Source organism: Teleopsis dalmanni, chromosome 2, assembly GCF_002237135.1.
Source record: "Teleopsis dalmanni isolate 2A chromosome 2, ASM223713v2, whole genome shotgun sequence".
NCBI lineage: Eukaryota > Metazoa > Arthropoda > Insecta > Diptera > Diopsidae > Teleopsis > Teleopsis dalmanni.
Window position 1 is genome coordinate 177,396,712 of NC_051847.1, and position 13,936 is coordinate 177,410,647.

Genomic DNA, 13,936 nt, shown 5'->3' on the forward strand with positions numbered 1-13,936 from the left:
AACAGTGCAGTGCAAGGAATACAATATTCCTATATAATAAAATCTGTCCTTTAGAAAACGAGGTCAGAGTATAGCCACCTGCTATATAGTTGCTTGTTTTGAATTAACCGGCACTTCAAACAGTGCAGTGCAAGGAATACAATATTCCTATATAATAAAATTTGTCCTTTAGAAAACGAGGTTAGAGTATAGCCACCTGCTATATAGTTGCTTGTTTTGAATTAACCGGCACTTCAAACATTTTCGGAAACTGTCCTCTACTTGTCCTCTACACTGTTGTCGTTCTTTCTTCCTTACTACTTATTCTAGGAGAAAAACTTAATTTTCAACAGTTCAGCCTAATTGCCCGCATAGAGCCGTAATACCCATAGTAACTACCGAACTATTACAGCGAGTTACAAAAATAAAAGCAGCGTTTTTATCTGCTACGTTTATTAACTCGGTTTTGATTTCTTTGATAAGAAGTTGGATGGATAAAATTTTTGTTATTGTATATAGTAATATATGGGAACATATAGTATACAAACAGTATATTTAGAAAATAACAGTTGTATAACCAAAATACACTGAACTGTTTCGAAATTAAAATTATGTATTTTTGACTCAATATTTTGAGATTCATATATTTGGATATTAAGTATACTTCATATATTTTTCAAATATTATTTATATATAACCTTTACTGCTGTTCTACAACTTCGGCACGTAAACGCTTAGCCAAAGTCTTGCGCAACTGCAAAGCGGAAGTTAAATCCGTGTCTCCATTTTTTTCTAATAATTCTTCAGTATGTCCACCACTTGCCAAAAGTTTCTGTGCCGCCTGTGCAGAAGTTGGACGTCCTGTTGACGTGGTTGTTGTTTTACGTGTTGTTTCCATTAACTGTTTAGCTCTTGTCTTCTTTTTGATCTCCACAATCTTATCACGCTGCTGACGTAAATATTCCTGACGCGATAACATATCATCTGGATTAACCTTTATATATTTAAATATATTTAAAATGTATATATAAATTAGAATATGACGTTATATACTTTTTTTTACAAATAAAGAAGAGACAAACCTTATCATTTTTCTCAAAAAATAAATTGAGTCTTTCAAATTTATCACTAACATCGTCCTGTGTTATATCGGTTTCTGGTGTTAAAGCTGCCTCTGGTGATTCCATTTCCTTTTCGACCGACTTAACAATAAAGTCTTCAACATCAGAATATTTATCACTTTAAATGAATATATGAACTTATATTTTGACATAATTTATTTCTAATTCGAATGCAATTTCACCTATGAGAATGAGCGCTATCTGTGGGACTTAAATTATCCACAAATTCGTTATCTTGCAAAAGTGCCAATTGATTTTTTTCAATCAAATCAAGAGCTTGTAGTTGTAATTCAACATTACGTTGTGTCATCATGCGTATAAATATTTTTATATCATTTGCAGCCCAAATCTATAAAAAATTTATTTGTTAACTGCTATTGTACTATTGAATAATATATTCATGTAGTACCTGATGAAATAACCCCTGATGCAATTGAAATGGATTATCTGCTTGTTGGTTACGCCCCTCCATGCAAGCCAGTTCAAATTGTTCAGGCGTTATTTGCATCTCTTCCATAAAACTCCCCAACATATAATCCACCAAATTTTTATACTCATCATGTATCTTTTTAATATCAGCGTTGTCCTCATCAGGTTGCAAATTCGGATCAAATACTAGAAAAATCTATATATATATGGAAAAAAAGTATATATGTGTTATAAAGATTACCTAATGATTTTTCTTCGATAAAGGTTTGTAATGGTGCATTCCAAATTGGTCCATGTAAAAAACAAACCAATGAATCGAAAACCCAAGAATCTTCAACCGACATTTTTTTCACTATGACTAAATACTTCAATTAGTTTTATGAAGAGGTATTTTATTATTCAGACCGAATTTTATACTAAAGTAAATGGACTATTAAAATGTTTGTTATGACTGAAAATTTTTTAAAGTTCGTTGTCAAGGGAAACTTATTTTGGGGTTGCGTATTGAGCAAATCCGTAGAATAATAAAATCACCTTAAATAGTTTTTATTATGTGAATTTAATTACACATGCATATTATTTACATACATTAAAGTTCGAGGACACAGACGCAAAAAAATGTTATTTTCTTGATGGTCAAGCTTCAAGAGAAATAGACAAAATTTTTCCTTGGAAATAATTGGTCATTTTGGCAAAAGCCTAAGACATAGTATTTACATTTTTCAAATAATAAAAAAAATGTGAGTCGACTTTTTTCTACGAACATATAAAAAAATTTCCTTTAAGAATAAAACTAACAATAATTGAAAATCAGATGGAAAATATTTAAAATCCTTCGATTTTCCCCCAATGAAGTCACTAAAAATCTAAAAATATTCTCTTATTAATATTTTACTATGTATCTAATAAGATGTCGTGTCTGATAGTAAACCTAAAATAGTAATCATAGTTAAAAATAGGTAATCAGACAAGGAAACTCTACTCAACTTCTTCCAAAAACATACATATTAAGGCTCCCTTAGTAACCTACGTACTTGTAGTCTGAAATGTGTTACAAAATAATGTATTTGTCAACAATAGAATCCAGGCGGATTATGCTTAAGTGAAATTATTAAAGTTCAGACTGCTGTGGAAGTAATAAAATTTAACAACTCACTTATATCCTATGTATCTGTTATAATACCACTACTTGACACAGAACCCTAACTGTATGGCACATTAAACGTTGCAAAAGTTACTTTTAATGCGAAGAAATAAAATTTAAAACCTCATCACTACACCTCTCCAATACGCCTAATTGTCTTAAAAATGATTATTCCATGTAATGGATATTATAACAGTTAGTCTGATAAGGAGGAAGAAGAAACCATCAAACATCTCTACTTCTGTCCAATGCATTATAAGAAAAGAATTACAACATTATCAAATAGATGATGTTAAGACGATATAATCAGCTAACGAATATCTCATATTTTGATAGAGTTTCTCCCAACATGTCAACATCAGAAATACCTCTTCTTTTCAGACGACCAATTCCCGCAAATGTATTTTAATCGTGACTGGACAAACTGAGTTCGTAAATGAGTTACAACACCAAACAAAACCTAATAAAGGATAAACAATACTAAATTTATGTAATAAACGGATAAACAGAATAACATATTTTCCGGGTTTAGATCAGTCTTCACTATTTTCAGTGTTTATATTTGTATATTTATTCATTATTTTGAGGTTACAACGCTTCTCCTACTGTAACTGTTTTAATTTCTCTTGTCAAAGGTAGTAGGTTAGGTTACTGGGGCCGTCCAAAGACTCACTTAGACCATGAGGTCCATTGTGATACCCTAAAGAATTTGACACCTGTCCCTATAACCACTTGGTATTGGCTACAAAGCCATTGACACGAGCTATGGAAATAGAATCTAGCTCTCTTAGTGAATAGAAAAAATGCGACCCTAAGTAGGATAGTCTATGTCTTGCGAAGGCAGGACACTGTAGCAGAAGGTGTGTTAGTGATTCCTCTTCATCATCCTCCTCCAACCCCAGAGGTAGTAAGAAAGCGAAGAAAAGTAATAATACATTTCGAATATTTTCAAGGTTTTTGCATATACTCTATCGAATGCTACATACATACATGTATTTAATATTTAAATGTTTATAAGTTCGATCATTTCTGAACATCTCAGTAGATCTTACAGATGATACTGTTGCTAATAGCTAAATATAATACAATGCCTATTTACAAATTTTTCTTAAGAAATTTATAATTTTCTACAATTTCAGGTATGCATGCCCCCAACTATTACCATTAAATTTTATTTATAATTGAAAAACTATCTCATATTATTTAAATAAAACAATGTTTTTTCGTTTAAAACTATTAAAAACTATTATTTAGTTTATATTTAAATTTATAATTTAGATCTTTTATTATAATTTATGAAGTAAGTCGTAGGCTTAATCGTAATAAAATACAAAAAATTAAATCATAAATGAAAATAAAGTATTTGTTTCTGTTTTCTTATACATTCGTTTATGTATACATGAGTTCTTAGTAATATTGTTTTGTGAAAACATGCCATATAGTTCCTAATATAAAACTAGACTTATAATTATTAGCAAAAATAAGCCTTAATTAAAAAATATATATAAAATACATGCAAAGGAAGCATAAAATGGTTTTACTGATATTTTTCCTTCATTTTTATTTTCTGTTAATTAAAAATTAAAAACTTAATGTGAATAGAATATATAGGTATATATATATATCTATATATATATATAATTTATATATAACATATAAAAATCTATTTAACGCAATTTTAAATTTTCCTTTCATTGTTTACTTCTTTTAATTGATTTGATTCCGTTGGTTTTTATTTTTATATATATGTATTTATTTATATATTGTGTATTGAAAAAGAAACCGCAGGTATTAGCTACTAAAATCTACGGCAACTTTTGCTTAATTCTCTCTGAAATTATGTATATACAAGAGAATGTATAATTATGTATTTATAACTTAAATTTTTAATTTCTGTTTACAGTGAGTGAAATATATATAAAAAAAATTATAAAACTAACTTAGTTTTAATTAAGAAAAACCTTTACGACAGAAACTATAATGTCCTAAATTAATATTCATACCTAATAATTATTTATTTTGTTATGTTTCATTTATATTAAATATTTCAATGAATGATGTTTCGTTTTCATTTTTTAATATGTTAGGTTATTTAGAATTTATTTTATATTACTTAAGCATAATACATTTCCTATATTTTACAAAAATATACGAAAACATTGGGAAAAATTTGTAATAAATTTCTGTGTTTATAAATGTATGTTTAAATATCATTTTACAATTTTACTTTGTATTTGATTTGTATATGATATGAAGAAATGAGATAAACTAAAAAAAAATTTTACAATCGTTAATTTCTAAGCAATTTTTATACAATTATTTTAGTTAATTTATAGTAACATAAATAAATCGCTAAATTTTTATTAACAAATTTGAAACAGTAAAATAAGAACAAAGTAAAAATAAATTAAATTTTTCAAAAAAACAAATTAAATTAAAATAAGAATAAATAAAATTTTTTTAAAAAAATTTATTTTAAGAAAATGAATAAAAGTAAAAAATAAATTCAAATTTATTTTCACTTTTTATTGATTTTATTAAGAAAATTATTTTATATTTTACTATTTTATACTATTATTTGTATGTAATTTTACATATTATTTTTGTAAGAACTATTAATGTTTTTTCTTTAATGCAGTCAAAAATTTTTTATATATATTTATTAAAAATTTTAAATTAATTTTTAATTACAATGCTTCACAATTCTGCTACCAATATTTAGCGACATATTTGTGTCTGAATTATTTAACACTAAAAAATTTAAACATTTTCACAATGCCTGTGAACGCGTTTTCATTTTTTTTTTAATTAAAAAAATTTTATTTTTAGTCTGTTCATATTTTATACTGTAGTTTTTTTATAATTTTAATATTTGATTTTTGTTTGTTGGTTTTTTTTTATAACATTGAATATTATTATTTTTATATATATATTGTGGAAAAGAACATATACCAGACCAAATTTGGTATTGTTTTGTTTTTTTTTTTTTGTTTCCTCACTTCTTCGTATCTTGTAAAAATGTTTTTTTCTTACTTATATGGTTAAAAATAATGCAAATTAATTTGCATTATAAGTTTCCAAATTAATAAGTTACCTTATTTTTATATTATAAAGTAAAATTACTGTGTGCTTGGTGAACGAAATTTCATGCAAAAAAAATTATTATCTTTTTCGCTGCACTATTTTTTTTAATTAAAAAAAGTTATTTACTGTTGTGGTTTCTATTTCTGTTGTTGTAATATGTTGAAGACATTGTTGCAAATGTTTTCATAATGGATTCTGCAGCTACAACAGCAGCAGCTGCTACATTTTTCGTATAATTTTGCTATACCAGACGTGGTTTCTTCTGATGTGGTATCTCATCCTCTTCTTCCTCATAATCGTCCTCTTCACCAGAATCGCTCTCATAATCAACGAGCCCCTAATATTTTTAATATAGTGAATAATTATTTTATATAATATATATTACATTAATTTTACCTTCTTGATTGCGCTTTCATTTAACACTACTGAAGGTGCATTCGGCTTTTCTTCATTGCTTTCACTATTTTCTTCATCTTCACTTTTTAAGCTTAAAGAAGCAACTACATTAGCACTTGCTGCTGCTGCTACTGTTGATGCTGTTGCGCCTATTGTTGACGCTATTGATGTTAGAATTTGTGATGCAGCAGCGGCTACGGCTGCTGCCGACTCAGACAATGAGGATGCAGTCGATGGAGAGACGGATGCTGAATTTCCACTGGAAATTGTTAAATCTTCTTGTTGCTGTTCAACAACACTTAACTGTTCTTGTAAATCACCAATTTCACTTGGTTGTTGCTGTTGCGACTCGATATTCGTTCCAGGATTTGAGGTTGCAGCTAATATTGAACCATTTAAACTCAATTGTTGTTGTTGTTGGAAACTATGTAACGGATGTTGCTGCTGTAATGCTATACCAGCGGCGGTAACAGTTGCAACCGCTCCCAAATGCGCGGCTGCTTGTTGGGTCTTTTGTTCAGCGCTGGTAGCACTATTTATATCACCGCCTCCTACATTACCACCACCAGTAGGTGAAAGCGTTGGAGATGCCGTCGTGGAATTTAAATTGTTATTGGTATTATTACTTAAAATGCCATGAACTTGTTGCGAATTTTGTGGAGGCGACTTTTGCAATTGTGTTTGTTGTGGAGATTGTTGCGCGTTTTTGTCGGTTACAGCTATAATTATAAAAATTATAGGATTAAGATTATATATTTATATAATTATATATATGACTAATATTTTAATTATATATTGACTAAAAAACTACTGAAAGTTATTTGTACATATATTTAAAATTTTGGAAAAAGTATTACATCATAGAATGTTAAATTTAATAAATTAAAATTATAATTAAAATGAAATTTAAAAAAAAATGTACCTAAAAAAAATTATTAAAATATAAAAAAAAAAAATAAATACAAAAAACATAAAAGTAAAAAAATATAAAAATACAAAATTAAAAATAAAATATAGTCACAAAAATATATGAAATGAAAAAACTACAAAAAAATAAAATATAGTCACAAAAATATATGAAATGAAAAAACTACAAAAAAATAAGATATTACCCAGTCAATATATAGAAAATCAGAATTTAAATATATAAAACTTTATAAACAATACAATTAAAAATATAACATTAATAATAAGTCAAGTTCAACATTAGTTTTTTCGTATTAGTATAAAATATTTGAAATAATTTTAATTATTATTATATAATAATATTAATTTATTTATTTAAAATATTAATTATAATATTTATAATATTAATCATAATATTTATAATATTAATTATAATATTTATTTTATAATTATATTTTAAGAGGATTTTTTTTTAAATCTTACATTTCATTACGTTGTTATATGTGTCTAATTCCTCAGCAAAATCTTCCTCTTCATTAAACCACATTTCTTCCTCCTCTTCCATTTGTCGCTGATCGCGTCTAAAACGACCACCACGTATAATTGGTATACCACCGCTTCTATAATGTTAAAATATTATTAGATTACAAAAACTTACTATAAAGAATTCAAAGAAGAAAACTTACGAATCGAGCGACATCTTATCGCGATCCTTTATTCTATCCTGATACTGATCATATCGATTCTTTAAGTATTTAAATGTTTGTACATATTCGATTTCATCAAATATTTTACTGAAGTTCTCAACAAAATAAACACATAAAGTTTTTATATCTTCAAGTTTTATAAACTCAAATAATTCCAAAATAGCAGATTCGAGTAAATTATATCTTCCATTATTCCTTATGAAAGCATCAACGACCGGTGCAAACAGATTACCTTTTACAATATGTCTGCAAAATATTTATACAATAAGTTATTATAAATAAATATAAATAAATATAAATAAATATAAATAAATATAAATAAATATAAATAAATATAAATAAATATAAATAAAATAAATAAATATAAATAAATATAAATAAATATAAATATAAATATAAATAAATATAAATAAATATAAATAAATATAAATAAATATAAATAAATATAAAATAAATATAAATAAATTAATAAATATAAATAAATAAAATAAAAATAAATATAAATATAAATAAATATAAATAAATATAAATAAATATAAATAAATATAAATAAATATAAATAAATATAAATAAATGCAAAAAATTAACAAATAAAAATTTTATGTATATAAAAAACTACAAAATAATGTAAAAAATATGCATAAATAAAAAACAAAACAAATAAATATAAAAAAAACCAATTAAAAGAAAATATATTAAATAAAAATTAGTATAAAAATAATATGAAAAAACACGAACCAACATATATTAAAATAACATGTCATTATAAAAAAATAAATATAAATATAAAAATAAATATAAAAATAAATATAAAAATTAATATAAAAATAAAAATTAATATAAAAATAAAAATTAATATATAAAGATACAATTCTATAAAAAAATAACATACAATACAAACATTCTATAAAAAAATAAAATAAAAATACGAAAAAATATAATTTAAAATACGTATATAAAATATAAAAATATTACAAAATGTAAACAAATAATTATACAGGCATAAATATGAGCATAAACAAAAAAATTAAAAATGCAAATGTACCTAAAAACAATTTGTATTTGTACAATAAAATACTAATATATAGACAATATACTAATATAGACAATATAAATGAATATGAAATATATATGTGTACAAAATACAAATAAATGCAATATAAAAAATAAAAATGCAAACATTTAAATATATAAATGCACAAATAAATATAAAAATATACAAATAAACATAAATACAAATAAAATTTAAAAACACAAATAAATATTAAAAAAACAACACAAATAATTAAAACAAATAAAAAAACAATACAAATAAATAAAATAAATATAAAAATATACAAGTAAATACACAATATAAATATATAGAAAGAAATAGTTACATAAATGACTTAAAATGCTTGCCCTAACTTACCTATTGTAAAACTCATCCTTTAGAGCAATTATTTTCCTTAGAAGTCTGAGCGCACCAAGCACAAGGAACGTATGTCTACTCTTCATAAGGACAAGTATCCTTTTAAGGAGATCTTTTTGTATAATAAAATTTTTAATATGATAAGTATGATGCTCAACGCAGAATGACAATATATCTAGGACAATTCCCAGCAGTTGAGCAGTTTGATAGTCATCACTTTGAGGGCGTTCTCCAATTGTATTTAATAACAATGGTGCTTCAAAGATAAAAATATGTTAATATAAAAAACTAATTAAAAAAATATTTATTGCTATTTACCAATTAGTGTTTGTATACTATGCTTATAAAAGAAATTCAGAAAATCTCCTTTTTCAGTTAGCATATTTTCGGGTTCTAATAAAATTTTAATTATACCCATTAATTGCACCGCCACACCTAGTTCAGGTTCGGAATCAGTCAACATTTGTTCGATGGCAATGTTAAGAAGCATTCGATCCTAAATTAAACAAAAAATATTTTTAATGCATACTATTTATATGTTTATAATATATACATACTCCTTCAGTGCGATTAACTTGTTGTAGTGTATAATTCCGCACTACAAGGGGAGAAAATTCCACAATAGCTGTCAGTATATCAATAGATGCTGATTTTGTTTTTTGATCGCGCATCATAAGTGTTATCTCGAGCGCTTGTAAAATACCCAAACAAGTTAGAGACTTGTAAAAAGAATCTTTTCCTGGAGGTTGCAAATTTTGTGCATAGTTGCAAAATTCCTTCAGAAATAAAACAATATCTCGACGCTTTGCATCGGTCGTATTGGGATCAGTTAATAGATTAAACATATCAACCAATAATCGCTCATCCTCTTGTATTAACGTAACAATCTCAACTTTATTGAAGAATATAAAACTGGAAAGTGTATTTAACATATTGTCTTCAACGAAAACAGATGGTGTAGGTAGAATTATATCTTGAATATACTGTACTCGGAACGTTTGATGTATTTTAGCGAGCAGATCTTGATTCTTAATCGGAACTGCTTCACGGAACTTAGCCCACTGTTTTAAATACTGACGGTGTTTTTTGGGTTGAGTAGCACTTGGATCATATTCCAAACAACCAACCACATCAAATATAGTGTCTTCGGCAAACATTATTTCAAAGAGGGCATTTTTATTTAATAAAAATATATTTTTAAAAATTTCAAAGAGATGATGTAAACCCTCTGTATTTTCCAAATCTTCACAAACATGAAAGAGATTTAATAATTTCTTTATATAATTCTCTGATTCTAATGCCATAGATAATTTTTCTTTACGCAGTGGTGTGGTTAAACAACTTTGTATAGTTTCAGAAATATCTTCAAGACGTGCAAGTTCACAAGGAGGCAATTCTATTGGCGGTGCAGTGTCAGACATATCTTCAAAACGTTCATCTTCTGATTCTTCAACAATATCTTGTGTAATTTCAACAGATGGATCTTTCCCTTGAACCTGTTAGAAAAGAATAATATTTATTCTATTATTTTATGTTGATATCAATATATTCTGTGTAAAATTATACGGAATTTATAATTTAAAAATATGCGTTAAAGATTATTGGTACAATTTTTATGTATTCGTCTTGTAATCCTTTCATGTTATCTGCTTTCAGGTCCCGGCGGGTTACAACAATAACAACATTGGTACAATTTTTATTCTGTAGCTTGATAGCACGTGACTCTACATACAGGATGTAACCGTGATCTATTAGTCAATAAGCTTATGCCAGCTGTTTTTCAAAGTTACAATTTTGAGTATTCTGCGCTGGCACATTGCAAACGTTGTATAGGAGTTTTTGACAAAAACAAACACAACTAAGTATGATCGACAAAGCACACTTGTCATCCAACATAACCATTTTGAGACAGACATTTTCATAAAAAAGTTGAAGGTCATACCTCTCATCATATAGACAAAACATGTGGAAAATTTGGTCAAATGCTGTTATGATTATGTTCGACTCGAAGGGTTGATGAAAAATGTTAATGTTAAATAATTTTTTTTTTTTTTTATTAAATTATTCCGCATTTTTTACACAGATAAGCTTAAAAAAATGGTATATACCTGACAAATTTTTTCCCATATCTCATCGCAACCGGCTTTTTCTTGAAAACTTAATGCCAAATCAAAATTATCACCTTCAGACCACACAATAAGTGTGTCTTGTTGTTTCTGATAGGCAGTATCAGGTTGTATTTTACTTTCCAATAACAAAGAACCATCTGATTCGGCTCGTACTAACAATGATATTCCTATTTTGAATTAAAAATTATGTTTACAATTAGTAATTAATATTAATAGTTATATTAAAAGAATGAGAAGAAAAAATGGACTTTACCTTTAAGGCGATCTACGTAATTAGATGACACATGCCCCGTACCACGATCATCCCATTGCCGTTCCGCGTTGAGCGCATATAATTTAACACGCCGGCGGGTATCTGTTGTCATTTTTAGATTTTTAGATTTGTTTAAGTAAGTCTTGTAACAATTTTTTTTTTATTGTTTTGCTTTAATTTTTGATTATATTACACAATTTAAATTTTTATATTTTCTACGTATAAGTTTAAAATTTTTTTTTTTTCAACACTTTTCACTTGTCTTAACTAAGGAGGTTATGTTGTTTGGGATGTAATTTTAATATCTTCGAATTTCCAATTCGAAGTTGTTAGAAAAATTTCCTATAAAAGTTCTAAATAAGAACATGCCATGTCATTCCAATGCGTCTGTAAAAGAAATAATAAACATTATTAAGAATGTAAAATTAAAAAAAAAAATTAGACTCAATATTTATATGTATTACAATTCATAACAATATTTATACATAATTCAACTCAATATTTTTTTAATAATTTATTTCAAACATATAAAAATCCTTATGACACATTATAAACAATGACTTTGATGGGACTTTTTTAACTTAATAGAGAATTTCACAATATTATTATTGTTGCTATGTTATTTTAAAATTATATCGTAGACGTAATACACTTCTCTTTAGTCTTCTCAGAAACTAAATGCTTCCTTCATTACTGAATGCTTAGGAAAAATAAACAAAACGGTTTATTTACAAATAAAAATCTAAGCAGAAAATATTTTTGCAAATGCATGCTATATTATTACTGCGTTTATATTAATAAAGAAAACTTATCATGAATCAAGGCGCAAACTAAATAAAAAAAACTACAAATATAAAGATATAAAAAAATAAAAAAATTAAAGATTTATACCAACCGACCTCACACACAATAAAAATAAATAAATAAATAAATAAATAAATGAAATTAAATATGTATAATTATTATTCTCCTCAACGAACGTCACCATTCTCGACCTCAATGAATGAAGAAACCAAGCGGAAAGCGATAAACCTGAAAGACAATGCAAAACAAACAAACAAAGAAGAATAGTATTTTGTAGGAAAGTTGTAAAATAAATGCCAAAACACAAAATAGCAAAAACAAAAACAAAAACGTGTGGACTCTAGGTTGCCCGCTATAAACATTGCGCATGAACACAAAGTGACTAAACTAAATTAACGAATTAAAATCTAAAAGAAAATGCAACAAAATAAAAAAAAATACAACAAGAAAAACAGTATTGAAAATAAATATATTGCCAATATACGAATGATGTATAAAAACGGGATAAAAAAATAAAAAAAACAAAACTTTTTTTTTTAGATAAAACTTGTTTGACCGGCATTTCAGATTTTACATGTATGGCTGGGCTGGCTTACAAAATAATATACGAGCAATTTTAAAGGCGGCGGGGGATGAGCAAAGTTTTCACGATTCGTAATGTCTGACGTAGCACGTTTGTCGCATACTTTGACAACAAATTTTAACTTGATGAAAATCAAAATAAACGTGCCGCCACAATTTTGCATTTATGTGGTTATCGAAGAAGAAACGAGGAGAGCTAAACATAGTTCTGGGAATTCTTCGTCAATAAAAAATTAATAATTTCTATACGTTTTATTTATTATTTCATGTTGATAATACTTTTGTAGTTTCTTAATCAATTATTTTATTTATTAATATACATAAAATAACAACGAGTATACAAGATAACAGCTTAGATTGCGTATTATCGACACGAACCCACCACTGTACTGTACTAGCCCCACTAGTGGTAGTCATTGAATGTTTAAATAAAAATATTTCATTCATGTAACAATTATCAGTTTCTGATAGGATTTCTATAGAAATAATTAAATTGTTGAAAGATTAAAAATTTGATTGCAAAATGATTATATAAATATTATTTTAATATTGAAATATTTTTAATTGCTACCACTAAACTAGTGGTAACTACCACTAAAAAAATACCTTCACCTCAAAGTGGGCTCCGACTTTTTTGTTTCAATGAAATACAAAAACATAAAAAATCTCTGTTGACAAATGTTTCTATAAAATTTTTATTAAAAAAAAAATATAAAAAATATTATTACAGTGGTCGTCCAGTATAACGAACGCTCGATATTACGAATTTTCGATATAACGAACACCCAAAATATTTACATTGATTGTTCTATATAACGAACGAAAAAAAAAATTCTGCTCCATATTACGAACAAAAAATTTTTTGTTTCTTATTCGTTTTTGTTTTATACAAATTATGCTTTTGAATATAATTTTACTATAAAACTAGCATTACTCAGCTTAGAATATGCATGTAATTGTCCGTTTTTTTTTCTGAGAAAAATGCCTATAT

At 26.2% G+C, this 13,936-nt stretch overlaps 2 protein-coding genes across 2 annotated transcripts; both read right to left on the bottom strand.

Moving 5' to 3' along the window:
• Positions 1–632: 632 nt before the first annotated feature.
• Positions 633–1,898, bottom strand: LOC119684609 (cilia- and flagella-associated protein 36). The gene is made up of 5 exons (XM_038098687.1): positions 1,771–1,898; positions 1,510–1,715; positions 1,283–1,449; positions 1,062–1,218; positions 633–973 (listed from the first exon to the last, which is right to left on the bottom strand). The coding sequence occupies exons 1-5, from the start codon at positions 1,871–1,873 to the stop codon at positions 680–682; spliced, it is 927 nt and encodes a 308-aa protein (XP_037954615.1). The 5' UTR covers positions 1,874–1,898; the 3' UTR covers positions 633–679.
• A 3,657-nt stretch (positions 1,899–5,555) lies between these two features.
• Positions 5,556–11,743, bottom strand: LOC119678422 (serine/threonine-protein phosphatase 4 regulatory subunit 3-like). Its single transcript, XM_038090238.1, has 9 exons — positions 11,560–11,743; positions 11,286–11,473; positions 9,735–10,673; positions 9,496–9,673; positions 9,178–9,433; positions 7,746–8,012; positions 7,543–7,679; positions 6,154–6,872; positions 5,556–6,094 (listed from the first exon to the last, which is right to left on the bottom strand). Exons 1-9 carry the CDS (start codon positions 11,669–11,671, stop codon positions 5,999–6,001), a joined length of 2,892 nt encoding a protein of 963 aa, XP_037946166.1. The 5' UTR covers positions 11,672–11,743; the 3' UTR covers positions 5,556–5,998.
• Between the last annotated feature and the right edge of the window lie 2,193 nt (positions 11,744–13,936).